This window comes from Spea bombifrons, chromosome 3, assembly GCF_027358695.1.
Source record: "Spea bombifrons isolate aSpeBom1 chromosome 3, aSpeBom1.2.pri, whole genome shotgun sequence".
In the NCBI taxonomy this organism is placed as follows: domain Eukaryota; kingdom Metazoa; phylum Chordata; class Amphibia; order Anura; family Pelobatidae; genus Spea; species Spea bombifrons.
The window spans coordinates 45,076,468-45,101,683 of record NC_071089.1 but is presented as its reverse complement, the minus strand read 5'-3'; the positions used below and the strand labels follow the sequence as shown (position 1 = coordinate 45,101,683).

The following is a 25,216-nucleotide window of genomic DNA, read 5'->3' as shown; positions in this document are numbered from 1 at the left end:
TGCCCAGCACTTCTGTGGCTGGGAAATTATTTGAAGGGTTGTTTAGGGATAATATTCAGGAATTCATTGGGGAGAACAGTATTAGCAAAAATCAGCATGGTTTTATGAAACATAGGTCCTGTCAAACTAATTTAATTGCATTCTACGAAGAAGTAAGTAGAAGTGTAGATCAGGGTGTTGCAGTGGTAATCTACTTTTTTTTTGGCCAAGGCGTTTGACACGGTTCCACACAATAGGTTAGTATTCAAACTGAAGGAAATTGGTCTAGAAGCAAATTCTTGTTCTTGGGTAGAACATTGGCTTAGAGATAGAGTACAGAGAGTTGTTACCAAGGGTACATTTTCAAGCTGGTCAAAAGTTGTAAGTGGTGTCCCTCAGGGTTCTGTTCTTGGACCAATTTTATTCAACATATTTATAAATGACCCGGCAATAGGCATTGAAATTCATGTTTCTGTGTTTGCAGATGACACTAAGCTAGGTAAAGTAATACAGTGAGAGCGGGATATTACAGTGCTGCAGAGTGATCTAGATACACTGGGGGACTGGGCACACAAATGGCAGATGAAATGTAAAGTTATGCACTTTGGGGTAGGGAATGCACAAGCAACCTACACCCTAAACGGTAGTGAATTGGGGGTAACGACAAATGAGAAGGATTTGGGAATAGTTATAGACAACAAACTAGGCAACAATGTGCAATGTCAGTCAGCAGCTGCTAAGGCCAGTAAGGTATTGTCGTGTATAAAAAGGGGCATCAATTCACGGGATAAAATATAATTTTGCCTCTGTATAAATAAATGGTAAGGCCGCACCTTGAATATGCTGTGCATTTTTGGGCACCTATTCTAAAGAAGGATATCATAGCACTAGAAAAGGTGCAGAGGCGGGTTACAAAATTAATAAAAGGAATGGAGCACTGTAGTTATGAAGTAAGGTTAACAAATTTAAATCTGTTTAGTTTAGAAAAATGGCGTTTTTCTAAACTAAACAGCTTGAAAATTTACCCTTGGTAACAACTCTCTGTACTCTATCTCTAAGCCAATGTTCTACCCAAGAACAAGAATTTTGCTTCTAGACCCTTAGAGGGGATATGATAGCATTATATAAATATATTCGGGGCCAATACAAACCATTGTGTGGAAATCTGTTCATAAACAGGACTATGCATAGGACACGTGGTCATGCGTTTAGACTGGAAGAAAGGAGATTTACCGTATTTGCTCGATTATAAGACGACCCTGATTATAAGACGACCCCCCAAAATCTAAATATTAATTAAGGAAAAAAACAAAAAGCCTGAATATAAGACGTCCCTATAGGAAAAAAGTTTTACTAGTAAATATTAATTCATGTAAACATTTTTTTCATATTTCATAAAAGCTATGATTGAGAAAAATATTTATTTTTTTATTTCCTTTTATTTGCCAACCTGCCCCCCCCAGTTATGCACATCTGCCCCCAAGGTTGCCACTCTGCCCCCAGAAATGCCTTAATACCCCTTTATTTGCCACTCTGCCCCATGATATGCCTTTTAACCCCCTATATGCCAGAGTGGCATATAGGGGGTTAAAAGGCATTTCTGGAGGTGTGTATGTATATGTGTATGTATGTATATATATATATATATATATATATATATATATATATATATCTGCTAACAGCAATCAAACTCCTATCAAGCCAAGGCAGCCAGTACATGCTGGAACCTGGGGATAATAGGAGTTTGAGTACAGCCTCCCTATGCCATGCTACCACCCCCCCCTTACACATCCATGCTATCACACACACACACACTCATTCACAAACATTTAAATACTCATTCATTCCATTAATCACACATACACACACACGCTCAAACCCCCCACCCCCTTACCTGAACTGCAGATCTCCCACTCGCAGACTTCTGCAGGGGCCCGGCTGTGCGAGCAACTTCTCTGGCCCCGCCCCCAGAGGAAGGAGGGGGAGGAAGAATTATGTGACACTCTGCCAGCTTCCTGCTGCTAATAGAAGAGACGCTGCTCGGGACCAAAGCACCGGTAAGCAGCCTGGCCCCAGCAGACATTTTTTTGAGGTCCAATTAGAAGACGACCTCGATTATAAGACGAGGGGTATTTTTCAGAGCATTTGCTCTGAAAAAAACCTCGTCTTATAATCGAGCAAATACGGTATTTTAAAGCAGAGGAAAGGGTTTTTTACAGTTAGGACAAGGATGTGGAATTCTCTGCCTGCAGAGGTAGTTTTATCGGAGTCTGTACAGATGTTTAAACAGCGACTGGTTGGATACTTGGAAAAACATAATATTCAGGGATATAATCTTTAATTATGGGGAAAAAGCTCATTGATCCAAGGAGAAATCTGATTGCCATTTTGGGGTCAAGAAGGAATTTTTTCCCTGGTTAGTGCAAAATTAGAAAGAGCCAAACTGGGATTTTTTGCCTTCTTTTCGATCAACAGCAACAAATTAACAGATATAGGAAAGGCTGAATTTGATGGACGCATGGCTTTTTTCAGCCCATGTAACTATGCAACTCATATAATGTAGTGGATGCATGGAAGGGTAATCCAGCAGATGTGGTTTGTTTCTTTGTGTAAGCATTGCATGGGTTAATCTGATCAGGACCCTCTATAAAAAAAAGGAGACCTCCCCCTTCCTCCCCAGTGTTGTTTCCTGCCCTACTCAGGTAGCGGTTCGGCTGATGCTTACCTCCGTTTTTTTCTCAGAGCCCCGGGGAGGCGTCCTCCTCCTGCATCCCCGTAGTGGTCCCATGTGGATCCAGGGGTTTGCGGCAGCTTTGGCTGCAGTAATTCTGCGGTCATTGCAGCGGTTTATACGAGGCGGATCTCCTCGTTCCCGGCTCTGTCCACAGCCCTGGGGGCTCACTGGATTTTTAAAGCCTCGGGCACCGTCTCCTTCCGTCCCGGGGGATCCTCAGAGACAAGGCACGGCAGGATAAGACCTCTAACCGGCTCTGCTGGTTCGCGCCACCCGGTCTGGCAACTTCCGGGGTTTCCACTTTGTATCACTTCCGGCGCTCGGAGGTCAATTTTGCAGGGACTTTCCGGAAATGGTTTCTTCCGGTCCCGTACCTAAATGCCTCTATAAGAGCGCCAAAATGGGTGAGATCTCTCCTTGCTCTCTGTTTTTTGCTTATATTGTTTAATCTACTATTACCTCTGCTGTGCCTGCCAGTGCCTGAGGACTGTATTTTGCCTTTTCAAGTAGGTGTTGCCCCTCTCTGTTCGGAGGGAGATTTTCTCTTATTATTTCATTGCTTTCCGTGTTTATATCTTTGTGTTTTTCTCTCAGTCATGTCAGATAAAAATCCGGACATCCCTCCTGAGACCTCCCCACATAGGAAATCTGCAGGGAAGCCTGCTTATCTTGCTTATCTTGCAAGAAGACTCTGCATGACCCATCGGCCAAAATGTGCAGCTCCTGCTCTCGGCCTAAAGAGGTTTCCATGTCCGAATTTACCTCCTGGTTGAAGGGAGAACTTCAGTCTACTTTTGACTGTTTTCGAGCCATGGCAAACTCCGCTCAGGGGACTGTGCCCCAGCAACAACCTTACCATCAGGGTCCACCTAATTTCCTCCCAGATACTCCGGAAGATTATCCTGTTCCATTTTCTGAATATGACTACCAGTCGCATGACCCCCAGTCTTCGGACGAGGAGGGGGAGATTAAAGAGGAAACGTTTTTCTTCCCAGTCGAAGAAACAGGAAAACTCATCTCTGCTGTCAGAGCTACTTTGAACCTACAGGATGATGTACCAGATTCGAAACCAGATCCTTTTCAGGGTCATTCTAGGAAACCTCAGACCTTTCCAGTACACGATTCCCTTTTTGCCATTATCGTGGAAATACCCCGACAGGAGATTTCTCACATCCTCTAGAATCAAAAAGCTTTTTCCTTTTGACAATAAGGCCTCAGATGCCTGGGAAGTTTGGCGGTTTCTAGACGAGCTCCCTAGCTTAAATCGTGGGCGGCAGATAATGCCTCAAAATATAAGCTTTGCAGCATTCCATTCCAGGGGAACCATCTCTTCGGAAGCGATCACGACACGATTCTGGAATCCACTACGAGGGACAAGTACTGGTTACCTCAGAGGAGAGGACCGCCACGTTTCCAGTCAACTTATTACAGAGCTCCGAGAGAAAGAGAGTCCTACAGGCCCTCATCTTCCAGTCAGGACTACCAGTCCTTTCGGGGTAAACCCTACGCAATTGGTAGATTCCAGAGAGGTAGGGGAAGAGGCAAAGACGGTAAAGCAGGGCGGTTCTGACGCCAGCCGGCTTCAGGTGGGGGGCAGGTTAACCTTTTTCATTCATGCCTGGGAAGAGATAACTTCAGACCCCTGGGTCCTACGCATCACTTCACCTACCTACCCAGAAATTCCTGCTGTCCATGCCCCCTGCAGACCCTTGGAAAAGATTGTGGTTTTTCTCCACGACTTCATTCACGAGAGGGCTCTGGTTCCGGTTCCTCATCAAGAAATAGGGGAGGGAACCTACTCTCACGTTTTCGTTGTGCCAAAGCCATCAGGGAAATTCAGGCTGATCATCAACCTACAGTCGGTCAACGCCTGCATAAGATACAACAGGTTTCGTATGGAATCCCCGAAGTCCGCCACAGAGATTATTGCTTCAGGGGATTTCATGGTCACCATAGACCTTCGGGATGCCTATTTGCATGTCCCCATCAGAAGAGACCATCAAAGATTCCTCTGTCTGGCCGTACCATTTCGTCAGGGAATTCGACATTACCAATTTCAGGCTCTTCCTTTTGGAATAGCTTCAGCGCCACGATTTTTCACGAAGCTCATGTCTGTGGTCTTGGCCTTCCTGAGGCAGAAGGGCATAAAAGTGGTCCCATACCTGGACGATTGGCTCCTCATAGTGGCCTCGGCAACCTTACTCCAGTCCCATCTAGCGGTATCTCTCAGGAGCCTCCACAGCCTAGGATGGCTAGTCAACTTACAAAAGTTTCAGTTACTCCCAAACAGACGTCTTACCTTTCTGGAAATGATTCTCGACTCACATGAACAGAAGACGTTTCTCCCTGGGGACAAGATCAGAAGATTGAGGGAATTCACGCACGCGGTTCTAAAGAACAAGAAGTGTTCATCAGATCCATCATGTCATTGCTCGGCCTTATGACCTCTTCCCTTTCAGCGGTCCCCTGGGCACTCACTCACGCAAGACCTCTTCAACAGTTTCTGCTGGACCACTGGGACCGCTCCATGACGTCTTTATGCAAGAAGGTCCGGCTCTCCGCTTTAGTTCTAGCATCACTCCGATGGTGGCTGACAGCCAGGAATCTTTCGCAGGGACTCCCTTGGCAGACGAGAGACTGGGTAGTAATTTCTACCGACGCCAGTTTGAGAGGCTGTGGAGCAGTTATGGGAAACAATATCACCCAGGGAACTTGGTCTCCTCAAGAATCAAAGCTGCACATCAATCATCTAGAACTGTTGGCGGTCTGGAGGGCTCTAAGGTTCTGGTCTCCAATCCTGCACCGCAAGTCTATCAGGATCCTTTCAGACAACGTCACCATTGTGGCCTACCTCTCCAAACAAGGTGGCACCAGAAGCAGACGCCTACAGGCCCTGACCGCTCAGATCTGCAGATGGGCAGAGTTCAGCCTCCCGGTTCAACCTCTCAGCATGGCTTCTGAAAGGGAGATCCTGACCGCGAAGGGCTTATTTACATCAGTGGTGGAGACTATTCTCTCCAGCCGTAAGAAGACTACTACTGCTAAATACCAGAAGGTTTGGGAAACGTTCATCACCTGGTGCAACGTGCATGAAGTGTCCTCTCCATCCATCCATGAGGTGCTGCATTTTTTTCATGACGGCTTCGATAACGGGTTACAACCAGCTACTATCAGGGTCCAGATTTCGGCCCTGAGCAACTTTTTAGACTTCAATCTGGCTACCCATCCCTGGGTCACCAGGGACGGGTAGGGATCCAAGGGATGCAAGGGATGTGCAGGCTCCGTCCGTCGGTTCCCCCTTGGGATCTTAATATCGTTTTGTACCAACTCACCACTTCTCCCTTTGAGCCTCTAGAGGATACCTCGCTGAAGCTGCTCACTTAGAAAGTTGTCCTCCTAGTGGCCCTCACTTCCGCTAGGAGGGTGAGTGAGCTCCAGGCTCTCTCCAGAGTGGAGCCTTTTCTCAGGGTTCTTCCAGACTGCATTATCCTCCATTTGCCCACTGAGTTTTTCCCTAAAGTGGTTTCAACTTTCCACTCGGATCAGCATATCGTCCTACCTACCTTATGTCCGGATCCCAAGAATCCCAAAGAGGTGGAACTCCACTCGTTAGACCTGTGGAGGTGTATACGGGTTTATCTCTCTCGTACGTCTGCTTGGAGGAAATCAAACTCTCTCTTTCTGTCCTTTGCGGGGGCCCGCAAGGGCAGGTCAGTGTCCAAGGCTTCCATTAGCCGCTGGCTTAAAGACGCGATCACCATATGCTACATCTCCACGGGAAGAGAACCTCCCTCCTGCCTGAAGGCACATTCGACCAGATCCGTCTCGACTTCCTGGGCGGAACAGGATGAGAGACAGGGTGAATCCGTCTCTCATTTGCAAGGCAGCGACCTGGAGGTCGACCCATACATTCGTAAGGCACTACAGGCTGAATCTTCATCTCTCTGACGAGTCTCAATTTGGTCGTCATGTCCTGCAGACTGGAATCCTTCCCTCCCTATCTTGCTAATTCTTCACCTGTGCCACCTGGAATGGAAAGGAAAGTGAGAATTCTTACCTGGGAATTCCTTTTCCTTGTCCATTTCCAAGGTGGCACACTTTTACTCCCACCCATTAAATTTGCTTTTGCTTGACTATTGTTTGTCTGAGTCTATCTTTTTAACCACACTGGGGAGGAAGGGGGAGCTCTCCTTTTTTTATAGAGTATATCTATATATGATATAGATAGTCTAATTCGGATATCTCACAAGTCCGGTTTCAAAATCGTGAGTTGTGGCAGACTACTTGGGGGGATACAGGCAGGATTTGGGGGTTAATTTGGTCTAACTTATGCCTTTTTAAGGGGTGAAGTTAGTAAATCCAGAGACCAGGTGCCCGAGGCCCTCCATCATTCTGCAATTTAACCTGGATACAATTTGGGTGTTTCTTTAGAGCATAAATGAATACTCCCATGAGACGATCTGGACATTATAACTAGTTCATGCTACTCTAACAATCAAAGCTTACGATTTAACACATGCTCAACATTAGGTAAACTAGTAAACCAGGGGTAGGCAAAGTGTCCATACAAGGACACTTGTGTGGAGGTCCATAGAACATCATTAAATTGTCCACCATGAGCAATGTTGGTGCTTACCCCTGTAGTAAATCTTCCTAAACACATTTTATGTGCGACCAGTACTATTTTTCTGGATTGCCTATGGGATAATAGCCTTTACTATCTCCTGCATGGTGGGAAATACCTTTGTCATAAACAGGTTACATTTCTATTCACTAAATAAACACATTTTATTTTCAGGTTGACCCCTTAACTATACTGGGCTATTGCACCATAACATAAGGGGCTCAAATGACCTTATGATATAAATGTGTATCATAAGGATTTTGCATTGCTAAGGTAATTAGGGTGTTACTGGAAATCAGATTGTAAAACAAGAAACAGAATCACAGTCATCCTTTCAATAAAAAACAAGATATTTAAAATAACAATAGTAATAAAATTAAAAATAATTATATAGGCCACAGTGACGTCAACAAGTTTACCAGAGGGATCCATAAGCTGTGTGGAATGATTATTCACAAGTGCAAACTATCCATTGCAGCTAGTAAGATATATAATATTAGCTGTGTTTCAGTCTTGGGATAAAAGATCGGTGACAGCGGCTGCCCAACTTGTAGTAGCCTAATGTGTTTGAAACTCACCTGTGCCATGTGCCAGATTTGTACCAGGAAAACCAGACCTCAAGTCCCTAAGTGAAGGTTAGTGTGCATGGGTAAGCACAAGAGGACACTTAAGTAAAACAGAGCATAGGGAAAAGGTCAGGAAATAGCAGGTCATGTATAGAAGCAGATCGTAAACATGATTAACTAAGTCCTAACAAAGGAGAGTTCCAGGGCCTGAATTCAAGCCAAGGTTATTCACAGGAGCAAATTAAGAACAAAGCAGAAGTCAGAACGTAGTTGATTAGTTCAAGAGCATAGAGACTGACGAATAACAGGCAAATGGATCTGAGTAAGGCACAGCAACCAGTCTGAATGAAGAATAGACCACAGGTAAATAGTATTGGAAACATGGATGTAGTCAGTAGGTGGAGGAGGTATCCCTCACCTTTCCCTGCTCCAACCCCAATACCTCGCTACTTCCTCCCCTTAAGTACGTCCCCTACCTTTGTTGGCTTAGGAGAGGGGTTTGCTGGTGGGAGGCAAATATCAGTTACCCATTAATAGGAAAATTTATATGGCCGTGTTTGTAGTAGCAGCTAACAGAGCAGCATGAACCTGCGCGACATGAGAACTAGTTTACAAAAGGTGGGGTGGTAAAGATTAGCCACGACTACCCTACTCTAGATTGTAAAGTCTCAAAAGCAGGGCCCTTTTCTCCTTTTGTAACGATCGCCTTTTGTGTCAATGATCGCCTCTTAAACTTCAATGGTGTAGCTGAAATGCCTCGATAGCGACACCAAACACCCACCCACGTCCTTTAAAAAAATGAAAGTGTTTCCAAGAGGGTCTTTGAGAACACTGGCTCCCCTTGCAGGTTGAACACATGTACTGCATTCAACCATACAAGTCAATGGAGCTGGGCTTTCTAAGCACAATGTGATTAATAAAATAAAATGGTAGCATTTAAAAATAATTATCCACTGATGTCACCATCAGGGGAACCTTCCAGTTCCAATTAAAAAAAAAAAAAAAAAAAAAAAAGCCCAAAAATATACACTCACTGGCCACTTTATTAGGTACACCTGTTCGATTGCTTGTTAACACAAATAACTAATTAGCAAATCACATGGCAGCAACTCGCTGCATTTAGGCATGTAGACATAGTCGAGACAACTTGCTGAAGTTCAAACTGAGCATCAATATGGGGAAGAAAGGGGCTTTAAGTCACTTTGAACGTGACATGATTGTTGGTGCCAGACGGGCTGGTCTGAGCATTTCAGAAACTGCTGGTCTACTGCAATTTTCACGCACAACCATCTCTAGGGTTTACAGAGAATGGTCAGAAAAAGAGAAAATATTCTGTGAGCCGCAGTTGTGTGGACGAAAATGCCTTGTTGATAGAGGTCAGAGGAGAATGGGTAGAATGGTTCAAGAGGACCACCAAGGTAAGCAGAATACCATCTCTGAACGCACAACAGGTCGAACCTTGAAGCAGATGGCTTACAACAGCACAAGACCACACCAGGTGCCACTCCTGCTAAAAACAGGAAACCGAGGCTACAATTTGCACAGGCTCCCCAAAATTGGACAATGGAAAACTGGAAGAACTTTTCCTGGTCTGTTGAGTCTAGATTCTAGGTGCGACATTCAGATGGCAGGGTCAGAATTTGACGTAAACTACATGAAAGCATGGATCCATCCTGCCTTGTATCAACGGTTCAGGCTGGTGGTGGTGTAATAGTGTGGGGGGCGTTTCCTTGGCACACTTTGGGGCCCTTAGTACGAATTGAGCATTGTTTAAATGCGACAGCCTACCTAAGAATTGTTGCTGACCGTGTCCATCCCTTTATGACAACAGTGTACCAATTTAACCCCTTCAGTCCCAGGGGTTTTTGGTACCTCAATGCCCGGAACAATAATGCTATTTTTGCAGTAGTTCAGCGATTAGTCCCAATTTCGCGAGTAGTGTACCCATGTAAACTATATATTCTTTTTTTCAAGGAGAAATAGAGCTTTCTTTTGATACCATAGTTAGTTAATTAGCTGAAAATGTAGGATGAGAAATTTAGTAAAAACTAGCAAAAATTAGAATTTCTTTATATATATTTTCCCTTTGAATCGTCACAGAATTAGGTAAAGTGATGGAAAACCCCCTCCAAGTTTATCAATTTAGGTGTACTGATTTCAGAAATACCTAATTTATATAGAATTTCCATACTTTCCCAGTACTTAAAGGGAACATACTATAAGGTGTACATTTTTACATGAGGTATGATGGCATTGCAACTCTAATTTTAAACAAATAAACCAAAAATAGCCACAAAGTATATATTTCTGTAAAACAGACAACCCAGACTATCTTATCAGGGGTATTTGGGCATTCTTCATGCAGCTATTTGGCCACCAATCACTGTCAAACATGGCTGCAGAAATTATTTCCTGCACTTTTTTTCACCAACGCTTTTGTGTTGCTTAGATTTTAAGCACAGGGTATGTGTTACGGCAGAGAAACCCGGCCAGAATTGTTTAGCTGCATCTCCTGATTACCGAGATACCCCACATCCTTAGTTTTTTTCTTTCTAGAGAGCCATATCCATCCCTTACATATAGTATAGTATAGTACATATAGGGTAGTATTTTTTATACTTATGGCTTAACTGGTTTGTGAACAGGGGCAGGAGGGTTTTTCAGCATGTGAGGGGAGTGAGAAGCATGGTTTCTCACTCTCTGTGTGTTCCCACTGCACTGATCACACTGTCATCTCTATGCAAGTCCCCACAGACAGTGTCTGTGATCTGTGCCTCATCGGCACGATCGGATATCTAGACAGACCCTGCAGGGGATATAATGTCCTCCGATGACCTTCCGGGTGATGCCAGCACCTTTGGGATGTGGTGGAACGGGATATTTGCATCATAGATGTGCAGCCGACAAATCTGCAGCAACTGTGTGATGCCATCATGTCTAAAGACCAAAATCTTTGAGGAATTTTTCCAGCACCTTGTAGAAAGTATGCCACGAAGAATGAAGACAGTTCTGAAGGCAAAAGAGGGCCAACCCGGTACTAGCAAGGTATAGCTAATAAAGTGGCCAGTGAGTATATATATGTGTATATATATATATATAATTATGAGCAAGAAATAATTAAAATACTGCCATGTTAAATGCCCATCGGGAAGTCTACGTTAAAAAAAAAATTATAATTATAAGACAAGCCCCCAAAATCTGAATATTAATTTAGGAAAAAAAGAAAAAGCCTGAATATAAGATGACCCTATAGGAAAAAAGTTTTACTAGTTAATGTTAATTCATGTAAACTATGTAAACTTTTTTTAAAATAAAAGCTATGATTGAGAAAAATATTTTTTTTGTTTTTATTTCTTTTTATGTTATGCACATCTGCCCCCAGGCTTGCCACTCCTATATGGCACTGTGGCCCATGATATGCCTTTTAACCCTCTAAATGCCACTGTGACCCATGATATGCCATTATACGAATCGCGTAGACGTCAACCCGCTGCCCCGGCTACACAGCAGAGAGTCGGAAGCACCGATAAGTGTGTGTGTGGGGGGTGAGTGTTAAATGGGGGGGATAAGACAGGAGGATCCAGGTCCCCTGCAGCGGTGCGAGGGATCTGGATCTTAGTCTGATAGTCAGACCTCTATTTGAGGTTTGATTACAAGACGACCCCGATTATAAGAGGAGGGGTATTTTTCAGAGCATTTGCGCTGAAAAAAACCTTGTCTTATAATCAAGCTAATACGGTATTTGATGGGGTAAATTGAATTGGCTGGGTTTTAACAATGTCCCAATCAAAACAGGGGGGCAGGATGACCACAAGTCAAATTTCCAATTTGAAAAATGCACACATCCCAAATGTGGACTTTTAGCCTTATAGCCCCCAAGCAGCCCAACAAACCCATCTATGGGGCGTATAACTGTACAACCTATTGGGGTGTTGTGTGACAGTCACATATACCAGGAGCTGTAAATTCATACCTAATATACAATGTGTGTGTGGAAGAAATACACACAAAAAAATACTACTGCAAACTTTGACAAAGGCTGGTGGTAAAATGTGTGCATTTGAGATACCCTGGGGTGTATATATGTTTTTTATTGGGCACATTGCATTGGCCAGGCTCAAAGATGTACTAAATAGGGCTGTCATGCTCTACCCAGGCAGCGGAGCGGCATGTTTCTGTTTGTCTTGCTACAGTTTTTTTTTTTGTCTTGCTGGATTTCCTCTGATTCCTGGATTCTAGTTCTGCTCTTTGCTTCAGCTCCTGTTTCCTTTATAAGGTGTGCCCCACCCGTTTGTTAAGTTTGTCTCAGTCTGCAGTGTAAAGGTATGTCCTTCTCTGTTCTGTGTATAGATTCAATGTTCAGTTTTAGCTTTAGCTATTCAGTAGGCAGGGTTTAGTGCTAGGACCCATCGAATATTGGAGTACTTTGGCGTAGTGGTGGGCTAAGCATACTATGGCCATAAGATTCTCCAATTGTTACCTTATAGTCCTAGGCTAGTCCTGTTTGGTCCTGTGGTTTCTGTGTACTCCTGTCATGTGTAGCCAGCCAATGGCGTCTCCAGCTTTCATATTTAGGGGGGGCACATGGGGGGGCAGGGACCAAAGTAAGGGGGCAGTTATAAAATGCTACATATACACACTTATATATATATATATATATATATATATATATATATATATATAGATATAGATATATATATATATATATATATATATATATAGATATGTGTTAGACATCCATTTTTAACTACAAAATATGTACTTATCTCTTTGAAGTAAAGACCGTGATTGAAATATGATTTCAAAACAGCTGAACTGGCACTTATTTTTCATTCTTTAATATTAGCCCCTGCTGCCAATATATACTAATATTAGCCCCTGCTGCCGATATATACTTATATTATACCCTGCTGCCGATATATATTAATATTAGACCCTGCTGCCAATATATGTTAATATTAGCCCCTGCTACCAATATATATATATATATATATATATATAAATATTAGCCAGTGCTGCCAATATATGTTAATATTCATCCCTGCTGCTGATATATATGAATATTAGCCACTGCAGCCAATATATATTAATATTAGCCCCTGCTGCCAATATATACCGTATTTGTTCGATTATAAGACAAGGTTTTTTTCAGAGCAAATGCTCTGAAAAATATCCCTCGTCTTATAATCGGGGTCGTCTTATAATCAGACCTCAAATAGGTCTGACTATAAGACGACTAAGATCCAGATCGCCCACAGCTGCAGGGGACCTGGATCCTCCTGTCCCCCCCCCCCTGCCCCACTTACCGGTACCTCTGAGTCCCCGGTGTGTAGCTGGGGCAGCCTTCCGGCTGCAGCGTAAGTGCGTGGGATCTACACGCTGCTCCGGCTACATGACAGGGAAGTCAGAAGTACCGGTAAGTTTGGGGGGGGTCGGGGGAGTGTTAAATGGGGGGCATAAGGCATTTCTGGAGGCAGAGTGCTCTGTGAAATGCCTTTTAACCCCCTTAATGCCACTCTGCCTCCTGAATGCCTTAAACCTCCCTTTATGCCACTCTTCCCCATAATATGCCTTTTAACCCTCTAAATGCCAGAGTGGCATATAGGGGTATAAGGCATTTCTGGAGGCATAGTGGCACATAGGGGGTCAAAAGGCATATCATGGGGCACAGTGGCATATAGGGTTAAAAGGCATATCATGGGGCACAGTGGCATTTAGAGGGTTAAAAGGCATATCATGGGGCACAGTGGCATATAGGGGGTATAAGGCATTTCTGGGGCAGATGTGCATAACTGGGGGGCAGGTTGGAAAATAGAAGGAAATAAAACCAAAATATTTTTCTCAATCATAGCATTTATTAAAAAAATAGTTTAGATAAATTAACATTTACTGGTAAAACTTTTTTCCTATAGGGTCGTCTTATATTCAGACTTTTTCTTTTTTACCTAAATTAATATTCAGATTTGGGGGGTCGTCTTATAATCAGGGTCGTCTTATAATCGAGCAAATACTGTATATATAAATATTTGCCCCTGCTGCCAATATATACATACATTTTAGACCCTGTTGCCAATATATTTTATAGTGAAAAAATTTAACCCGACCCAAGCATTTTCTTGGGCCCCGCTCCATAATCCCTAGCATCCAATCACTCCCTCCGCTACCACACAAAAAAAAAATTTGCCACACTGACTGCAGATCAGGGGAAGACTGTGAGAGTCAGTACAGTCTTCCCTCCTTCTGACTGCACCGTGACATTGAGAGGTCCTCTCCCTGTAATCATCCCCAGAGTCCCTTTGTCCCCTCATTCACTAAACCACACCTCTCTTTTACTTACTCCCTGTAGTTCAGGTATAGATCAAATAAACAACACATGGAAACAGCACATGCAACTGAATAAGACATAAAAACCCCTGTATTTGAAGGTATACATAAATAATGTATGGAAACACAGCATTGCAGGTATAAATCAACAGAACACACAAACCCAGCATTGCAGGTATAGATACAACTGGAAATCACATGTAAATTCAGCACTGAATGTATAGATCAAATAAACACATGGAAACAGCACTCCAGGTATTGATCAACTGAATAAGACATACAAATCCTGTATTTGCAGGTAAACATAAATAATATATAGAAACATAGCAGATATAGACCAACACATTAACACACAAACCCAGCTTTGCAGGTATTGATCAATTGGAATTCACATAAAAACTCAGCATTAAAGTTATAGATAAAAGAACCTAAATTACAGGCATAGATCACAGATCTGCCCTATCTACCCCTTCTCACTCCCTTCTGCCCTATCTACCCCCTTCTATCATATCTACCCCTTCTCACTCCCTTCTGCCCTATCTACCCCCTTCTCATCCCATTCTGCCCTATCTACCCCCTTCTGCCCTATCTACCCCTTCTCACTCCCTTCTGCCCTATCTACGCCCTGCTCACCCCTTCTGCCTTATTTACCCCTTCTCACTCCCTTCTGCCCTATCTACCCCCTGCTCACTCCCTTCTGCCCTATCTACCCCTTCTCACTTCCTTCTGCCCTATCTACCCCCTGCTCACCCCTTCTGCCCTATCTACCCCCTGCTCACTCCCTTCTGTCCTATCTACCCCTTCTCACTTCCTTCTGCCCTATCTACCCCTTCTGTCCTATCTATCCTTTCTCACTCCCTTCTGCCCTATCTACCCCCTTCTGCCCTATCTACCCCTTCTCACCCCCTTCTGCCCTATCTACCCCCTCCCCCCTTCTGCCCTATCTACCCCCTCCCCCCTTTGAAGTTCACTTACCTTTCAGGAGTCTAGTGGTGGGATCGCGAGGCCTTTGTCTCCCAGCTCTGCAGCGGTGTGCGCGGCTTCACTGCTGAGCGGCGGAATATGATGTCATATACCGGCGCTCAGCATGAAATGCCAGCACCGCGACAAGACAGAAGCCTCGCGGAGGAGAGTGAGAGGTGCCGAACGGTTGCTGAAAACATGTTCCAGCGTCTCTCATCTATCACGGCTGCGGAAACCCCCCTCCAAAAAATGGCGTTTCAACTGGGGGGGCACACGGGGGGCACATCATGATGTAGGGGGGGCATGGCCCCCTCTGGCTCCCCCCTGCCGACGCCGCTGTTGTCAGCTCTGTGCTTTGTTGTCCTGTCCTGTATCCCCAGTAGAGGGGTGTCCAGTAATCCCCGAAAATTTTTGCATGGAAAGAGTTAAAATACTGGAATCTTAAACGGCCATGGGGTGTCTAGTTTTTTTTTTATGTATGATTTGATGGGGTAACTGGAATTGGATGGGTTCACAGATGTCCCAAAAATAGGACATGGATACAGACTGAGCAGATATACAAATTCCTCCCAAATAACCAGACAAACTCATGCATTGGTGGTATCACTGTACTCAATAGATGTTGCTGGAAACATATTGGGGTGTTTGGCAGTGACATATACCACCAGTAGTAAATTCATACTTGACGTACAATGTGTGTGTGGAAAAATACACACAAAAATACCACCACAAATTTTGGCAAAGGCTGGTGGTAAAATTAGTGCATGGAAAGGGTGAAATACCCTGGGGTGTCTAGTTTTCAAACATATATGATTTGACTGGGTAAATTAAATTGACCAACTTCAACGATGTCCCAAATATGGGGGTAGGATGACAACATTCCAATTTGAAAAATGCACACGTCTCAAATGTGGCCTTATAGCCCCAAACAACCCAACACACCCATGCGTGGAGGGTATAACTGTACTCGGGAGATGTTGCTGAACACGTATTGTGGTGTTGTTTGGCAGTGGCATATACCAGGAGCAGCAAATTCATACCTAACTTAGAATGTGTGTGGAAAAAAAACACAAAAAATACTACTACAAATGTTGAAAAAGGCTTGTGGTAAAATGTGTGCATTGAAAGAGTTAAACACCAGCATTTTCAATACCCTGGAGTGTCTACTTTTCAAAAATACATAATATAGATGTAATTGAGTAAATTACAGAGTAAATGTCCCAGATAGCACATGGGGCAGAATTACCAGTTTGCTAAATGGTATTGAAATAGCAAAATTCTAATTTTTGCCTTATAACATAAGTATTTCTAAACTGAAATTGTAGAATTTACTCAGCAGTTTTTTTCACTAACTTTTATAGATGAGTAAAAGATTTTTCGAGTAAAATTTAGAAACATTCCTATTTTCTCAATTGTTCACTATATTGTATACTTTTTTCTTACGAAATAACATGATACAATAAAAAAAATGACATCTCAAGAAAGCCCTTCTTGTCCTCAAATAACTTGTGTGGGTTCAGTAAATGAGTTGAAGAAAATTACAGCTAAACTTGAGCACTGCATAAATGTTAAAAGAGCCATTGTCACAAAGGGGTTAAATGACATATGCTAAGGTTTGTTTGCTTCACGTACTACTGAACATAATTAGGCTTTGTCTAAGTGGAACAATACGTGACATTATAAATGATTAATGCGTGGGTGAGTAGCTAGTGAGTTGTTGCAAAAAAGTAGGGATGTTGAAACTTACAGGTGTTTACTGTGATATATTACATAAATATGTAGTGATCACCTTGTATTCAGTCAAGTACATATCTGTCTATATATTAGATTCAAGGTGGAAAAAGTGGATTTCAGCAGCAACAGATTAACCCATAAAGATGCATACAGGTGTACGTGTAGACCTTATACATGTGTAGCTGTTTACATCTATATACTGATGGCTAAAATAACATCAGTTATAACCTCCGCTCCATATAACGTCATGTGCCGGCGCTCAGCAGTGAAGCCGCGCGCACCGCGGCAGAGCAGCGAGACAGAGGCCTTGCGCTCCCACCACAGGACTGCACAGTAAGTGACCTACAAAGGGGGGTAGGGAGAGGGTAGATAGTGAGAATGGGGGGGTAGGGAGAGGGGGTAGATAGCAAAAAGGGGGGTAGGGAGAGGGTAGATAGTGAGAAGGGGGGGTAGGGAGAGGGTAGATAGCCTGAGAATGGGGGGGGAGGGAGAGGGTAGATAGTCTGAGAATGGGGGTAGATTGGGTTGGGGGGCCCTTAACAGATTCTCACCCCGGGCCCTGAGGCTTCTAGTTACGCCCCTGTGGAACAGCCTACCATCAGTTATTGCCATCTACCATTAAAAAGTAATATTCCTCAAATATGGTATCATCAATATATTTTTTTTTATAATTTCATTGATATGGTGAAAATTAACAGTTTAAAAAACGTTACTTTGTAAAAAAAAAAGCAATTTTTGATGTTGTCTGTGAAATTGACTGCCTTATACATTATATTGGTTTGTGAAACTAGACTTTTTGACCTAATACAACCATTCAATATTTTTCAGGATCATCACTGCATATACATGGCTATATTTAGGACTCAATCTCGTTATATTGCATTAGTGATTGCTGTTGCATTCGTTTTGGGTTTTGTGTGGCAGAAGAACCAGGTAAGAAATATTCAGTTTTATGAAACTCATCCAATTCTGCTAAACTGCTAGACAAAAAATTCCATTGTTTTCAATTAAAAACAGCAATATTTATAAACAGATGAAAACGGATTTTCTAATTATAAATTATAAAAATGTTTCTTATATATTCTGATACATATATTCTTTAATGTTATGTGTCAATGTCTACTAAATTTCAACATAGCAATCTTCTCTTGCCTTGCAAATAAATGTATTTTGGCTTACTAATGGGACCCCTGTGAACCATAGGGGATTTGGCAAGTGCTTCCGTCTCTTTCCCTATCCTATGAGTATAGTTAATATACTAGGAATTATCTTATCATTCAAATTGTACATGTCACTTTCTTTCCGGTTCGACAGGAGTTAATATTCTGCTCTGCCACGGTGCGCTCTGCTTCACTGCTGAGCGCCAGAAATGACATCATTTTCTGGCGCTCATCTTTACAAGCCGGCACCGAGGGAGAGCTAGAGGGCTCGCAGAGGAGAGAGGGGTGCCGAGCAGGTAAGCGAAAACCACTCGGCGCCCCTCTCTCCTCCGCTTAAAAAAAAAAAGCGATTGGGGCGGCAAAGTGCCGCCTCTTCAAAAGTGCCGCCTGGGGCAATTGCCTCATTCTGCTCCATGGTAGGGCCGGCCCTGGCGACAACCCAGCAATGGTTATAGCTAAAGAACTTCCTCTGTCTTTCCTTGTAGCCCATCAATATATTATCTGGGGATCCTTAACTGGCATCATATCTTGGCCATCTGAGTGATGACCAAAATCGGAGAAACCTGTTACCTTTTGATTTTTAGTCAATCTTCCAGTAAAATATTTGCATAGGGCCCCATTGACATAAGAGGACTGCAATGCATATTTTCATTTTTTATTCCCAGCAGTATTTGTAACTGCCTATATGACTATTTGAACTTTGCAGAGATCCTTAATGGACATGCTTCAATACTGCAATTGGCAAGATGGGCAAGTGAAGGAAGAAATCAGATCTCGAAGTGGACTTCAAATGAAAATAGATGAGGTTTTTAATAAAATTCAGAAACTCATCCCGAATGTCACATTCACCTTCTTCAATGAAAGTACAAGTGGGAAAAATAGTAACGCTTTTATAGTAAATCCCCAGGAAAAACATTGTGTTGGTGAAGACCTTGTTGTTCAACTTGACATGTATGATTACCTGGGTAAGAGGAAGACTTATGGGGGAGACTTCATTAGGACAAGACTCTTTTCCCCAGAGCTTGGAGCATCTGTGTCTGGAAGAATAAAAGATTACAACAATGGGACCTATCATATCCACTTCCCATTATTTTGGAAGGGCAAGGTCAAGGTCTCTGCTATGTTGTTTCACCCAAGTGAAGGAATCTCAGCTCTGTGGAGATCTAGGCACAGCAGTTTAGGGGTTCTTGGTTTCAAGGGAAAATTTGTAAACTATTCTCAAGAGGTAGTAACCGACTGCGGCTTCAAAGTTTACACAGACCAAGATGTTTGTGAGTACCTTGATCCAGATGATGAAGAAGCCTTCTACTGCATCAAACCTCCTAACCTCTCATGTGATCTCTTGAATGATATGAGAGCTTTTGAGCTTGGTGTTTCGTATCTTACAAATGAGGAAAAAAAGTTATTTCAGAGGTAAAGTTTAGTGTTTCAAGACTCTTCAAATTGACACTCCAGGTATCATAGGCACTTAAATATACATAGACTGTGTGTATAAATGTGTGTGTATATGTATATATATGTATTGTGACAAACCCTGTAGCACGAGGGCCATAAACATCACAGTTAGGGGTCTTAAGCACAGTCCTCTAGGGCAATCAGAGTCAGGAACACCAGTTGTAGCAAAACAGTGCTTTATTTTTAATCGCCAAATCCCAAAACCAAACCATAAAAACAAAACTTAGCTCCCAATTGGAGCCCTCTCTAACTAAACTAAGCTGGTCCAGACTGTCCAGCCTAATCACCCACTAACTCAACCTCCCAACCAGACCCAGCTATGCCAGGCTCTGGAAAACCTCCTCCAGACAGCACACAAAATATCCAGGCAGGTATTGCCTCACTTGGCTCAGGGATGGTCCTCTTGTTCAGGGCCTCTCCTCTTCCCCCAACAGTCTCTCTGAATATCAGGCTCCAGGGGTTTTTAATGCCCAGCACCTGTGCCTGATGCCGGCCCCATAGGAATCCCGCACCGGATCCTGCGGACTTCTTGCCTCCTGGGAAACCCGGCATGGAATTTCCACAAAATGGGGAAATGGAGCATTGGCCCACCCTGCTCTCCAATTGCTCCACCCCAGGGACCCATATTTATGATCTGGATAGCACCTGTACCCAAATGCCACACTAAGCATCTCCCTGGGGTTTACACTGTCCCAATATATATATATATATATATATATATATACATATCTCACATAACATTATGACCACCTGCCTAATATTGTGTAGGTCCCCCTTTTGACACCAAAACAGCCCTGAACCGTTGACGCATGGACTCCACTCGGTGCACTTTGAAGGTGTGCTGTGGTATCTGGCACCAAGATGTTAGCAGCAGATCCTTTAACGCCTGTAAGTTGCAAGGTAGGGCCTCCATGGATTGGACTTGTTTATCCAGCGCATCCCACAGATGAACCATTTTTGCTTTGTGGCAGGGCACATTATCCTGCTAAAAGAGGACAATGCTATCAGGGAATACCATGAAAGGTTGTTCATGCTCTGCAACATTACTTAGGTAGGTGGTACATGTCAAAGTAACATCCACATGAATGGCAGGCCCCAGGGTTTCCCAGCAGAGCATTGCCCAAAGCATCACACTGCCTCCAGCTTGCCTTCTTCCCATAGTGCATCCTGGTGCCAACCGTGAGCGACGCACATGCACCGGGCCATCCAAATGATCACTTGCTGCCTAATATATCCTACCCACTGACAGGTGCCATGATAAGAAGATTATCAGTGTTATTCACTTCACCTATCAGTGGTCATAATGTTATGGCTGACAGGTGTAGCGGTGTATTTATATATGTATGTGTATATATATATTATATATCTGACTAGACTCTTTAACCGCTTCATAACAGAGGGGTTTACCCCCTAAGCCCTTTTGCCATTTTTAGGCTTTTGTTCAACCATGATTCCCCTTTTCCATGTTTAGTGTACCCACACTATATATTGTATGTTCAAGAACAGACTTTACAAAAAAAGTGGTATAAAGGGAAAGCCCTGTCATTTATTATGAATATTGTGTCAACAAACAGTAAAAAATTCACAAAAAATCCCACTGATTAAATAAACCTTGATTTATGTTCAACAAGGGTATTTGGGCACCTGTGTTTCTATTATTTTCTCTCTCATTTTTTCCCATAAGTTTATTATTATTATTTTAAAACCTTTTTTTGTCTGGAGATTCTTTTGAGGTCTTTAAAGATCTCAAAGATCTCTCTTTTAACTGGATGTACCCCTTATGATGTCATGGTGGCATCACTTGAGTCTGTTTATTTATTATGTTTTTGAATTTCATTTTTCTTTTCAAATGTTTTATATTTTTTTGAAGAGGGAGACACTTTTGTCCCCATTGACTGCACTGAAATCACTTTGATATAAAGTTCCTGTTGTATTTGTGTATACAGAACATTAACCCCCTCCTCATCAATTAACCCTTATCACACTTAAGTTTTTCACTATTAACTCTTCTGTGCACTATGCCATCCCACCCCTCCCCACATGGTATACTCCCCGCCTGCCAGCTCAAGTGATGGCTCAAGTAATGGCTCCTGGGGTGTAATGAAAATCCGAAAGAGCTCTCATTGATTTCATTAGGAATACCTTTATGTCAATGATAAGCAGCCACTAAGTGGCGCAAAGACATGACCAGTGGGAGGCGGTGTGCTGCAGCTCTGAAGCTGCAACTACTCCACAAGGTAAGTATGTATTTTTTACAACAGGTTACAACAGGTTGCAGAATGCATATTTAAGTATCAATATTTACAAAGTAAGTGCAAGTTAAACTAGAATCGTATTTTCACTTAATCCCACAACTTTCATTTTGTTTAAAGGTCAAATATTGCAGTTGAGATCCCCCAAAATTTCAATATTATAGATGCTGCTGATTGTGAAAGTGAGTATTTTTAATGCCCTATTACTTTGCTTCATTAAAATACGTGCAGATAATTGTAATACAGTATATAGGTTTTTCAAATTTGCAAACTTTACCATGTGAACATTTTTCGAAAAAAGAAAAGTCACCGCCACCTAAACCCTGTAACAAAATGTAAAATCATGTTTTCCACTATTTTTCTCCATTATAGTAGTTGATGTGCATGTTTGTCTGCATATTTCGCGATAAGAAACTGTGAAGTTCATATTTAATCAATTTTTTTAATCAATTTTAATCAACATTTAATCTTAACATCAAGAGTCCACTTATTCATTAATTTGTGTATTTATTCATATATGTAGGACACAATACCACTGCAAATCCAAAATGTCAAACGGGAATGAGCTCGCCTTTTCCAAGTGGATATTTTTACAATAACGTCTGGAAGCCTGTTTATTGCAACATGACGTTTTATAAAACGCCAGAGAACTTTACCAAGTGTCTTCAGGGGAAGAAGTTGTATCTCATTGGTGATTCCACACTACGGCAGTTCATCATGCATTTTACAGAGGGCATAAAAAGTATGTATGGCTTTTTTATACATAAATGCTTGTCTTCTGCTTAACTTCTAGGTCCTAGTGATCCTTGTGCCAAGTACTATGCCATCACAGATAACTTGTGTCAGACTACCATCTAAAGGCTGACAGCCAAACAGAAAGCTTCAAAAAAACACTTGAGTAAAACCTTAGATACTACACTGCATAAAAGCAAATTGACTTGTTAACCTCCTTCTACCGCTTAGACTACAAGAGCTATATTGGTCCATAAGCATCTCACCATCCTTTGGGCACCATCTGAGTGTGTTACTCAGCAGTCCGACCATCAACTACTGCCTTTTGTACTTTGGCTTTGGATTCTTGGTGCATGTGACCGTATAACAGAGTTTGGTACCATGCTCCTGCACTCTAGACTGTGTATGAATCCTCACCACCCTTACAAATGTTATGGTTTATACACACTGTTGACAATGCCTCTTGCTGGCAGTTTCATTCATACACCTTCTTGCAGCATTATTATATTTTTTTTATTAAACCTCAACTTAATGACACCTATTGGACATTCAAACCTAGTTAAGCTGACCTTTTGATTCCCATTGCAAGGTTGGTCTTTTTGAAATCTGCATCAGGTTCCTTTATTATTTTTATTTTGTATGTATTGGGTCTCCTTGTATTGCTTCAATCATATATTATGTCCTATCAATTTATGAAAATGAGAGAATAAATCTGAAATTTATAATCCCTTTTTTGCAACTGGATTTGCTAGTATTAAGTCCCTAGGTAATAAAAATTAACAGTTAAGATCTACCCAGGACTTTGAATACTGCTGCATAGGGGCATTACTAAAATTATACATGAAGACTTGAGTCTGTGCTACCTTCAAAAGACCTATATGCACTGCAAACATTAGGTAACCTCTGAAATACAGTGTACAAACTACATAAAAACATAGCAGGCCTTCAGCCATGCCTAAGGTATTCTCCAATATTCGTATCCTAACAAATTTAGGAGCTTGTGCATATTAAATTTGGAGCGTCAACATCCTTTGCTATCCCTGAGCAATGGCTTTACTGCTTCATCTGATATAATGTTCATGATATTTATTATTTCTTTTTTCCACTAGTTGTCAATTACTTTGGCTACCATGAGAAGCAATGGGCAAAGTGGGCAAAGACACTTTTGGCTCTTAATATGGAAAAGGATATTTATGTCTCATATAAAAGGCATGGGTTTCCACTTGAACATACATTATTCTATTACTTCAAAGAAGACAGGTACACAAGTCGACAAATTGATCAAATAGCTGGGGGAAGAGACACCATAATTGTAATTACCATGGGACAACACTTCAGACAGTTCCCTCTGCATCTGTACATTAGAAGAGCCATTAACATTCACAGAGCCATAGAACGCATCTTCCTGAGGAGCCCAGAAACCAAAGTCATTATTAAAACTGAAAATACCAGAGAAATGCAAGCTCCAGTGGAGAGGATCGGAGACTTTCATGGATATACTCAGTATCTAGTACTTAGAGAAGTTTTCCAAGGAACCCGTGTTGGATTTGTGGATGCCTGGGATATGACTGTATCTTCAGCAACTGCAAACGTCCATCCTCCAGGATATACTTTTCAGAGTATTATGAGCATGACATTCTCATTTGCATGTTAGTAAAAATCATTGACAAAAAAATGCAACTGTCCTTTTCAGTTTATTGATAGAATGGATTTCAAAGTATTTCTTATAGCTCAGTAACTGAACTACCATTTAATAGTCTTTACTAGTGAGGTTTTGCCTCTATTGTTACTGGCCTAACTGTAAGCTTCGGTGCAGATGAGTCTAAACTTATTCTTTACGCAATAGAAACATAGAATTTGACAGCAAATAAGGACCATTTGACCCATCTAGTCTATTTGATTTTCAAACCTTGATCAGTACTTGGTCTTGTCTTAGATTTAGGATACCCATATACCTCTCACATGCATGTTTAAATTCCCTCACTTTATTAGCCTCTATCACTTTTGTTGGGAGGATGTTCTACTTATCTACCACCCTCTCAGTAGAGTAAAACTACCTTACATTATATCTAAGCCTCTGACCCTTTTAGATTATGACTTGTGTTATCACTTCTCCTCCTTTCAAATAAACTTCCCTCCTGTACTTAACATTATTTAGGCATTTAAATGTTTATATCATATCACTTATCTCCCTAAAACTGTATATATATATATATATATATATATATATATATATATATATATATATTGAGATTCTCCCTTTTTTGGCTACTAATGCCATTAGCTATACAAATGTGTACCAATGCTATTTTGCCTTTGTATGTTTATGTCCCAGGTGCATAATTTTATAGTTATCAACATTCAACTACAGCTGCCACACTCTCAACCAGTCTTACAATATACTTAAATCATTAACCATTTCGCTTTTTACCTTTTAAAATATTTTGTGATGTACACATGTTATGTGATGGGATTGTGAGTACATCAGTACACTAAAAGAAAGTCATCATACACAGGAAGCCTGAAGCCACAATTTAGTGCCACTAATCCTTTTTAATAAGATATGCATTTTTCTGGGCCTAGAAGTGACTACAAATTCAAGAGCGCGTTTTATCTCTGGATAAGTAAAAATTAAATAGTTCCATTTATTCCTACAGTAAGTAAAGTGCCAGGAAACAGATGACCAAATACAC

At 41.9% G+C, this 25,216-nt stretch overlaps 1 protein-coding gene across 2 annotated transcripts in view; it reads left to right on the top strand.

The window, feature by feature from the left end:
• The window catches only part of LOC128484444 (NXPE family member 4-like), a 28,710-nt gene extending 4,491 nt beyond the window's left edge, over positions 1-24,219 (top strand). Inside the window, exons 2-6 of one of the 2 annotated variants that reach the window (XM_053460822.1) lie at positions 17,753-17,857; positions 18,791-19,497; positions 21,912-21,973; positions 22,315-22,533; positions 23,633-24,219. In XM_053460822.1, coding sequence (XP_053316797.1) covers positions 17,771-17,857; positions 18,791-19,497; positions 21,912-21,973; positions 22,315-22,533; positions 23,633-24,177 — 1,620 coding nt within the window. In that variant the 5' untranslated portion in view covers positions 17,753-17,770 and the 3' untranslated portion in view covers positions 24,178-24,219. Of the gene's footprint in view, positions 1-17,751; positions 17,858-18,790; positions 19,498-21,911; positions 21,974-22,314; positions 22,534-23,632 lie in introns of those variants that run through there. The other variant, XM_053460823.1, reaches the window with a different exon arrangement.
• The last annotated feature ends 997 nt before the right edge of the window (positions 24,220-25,216 follow it).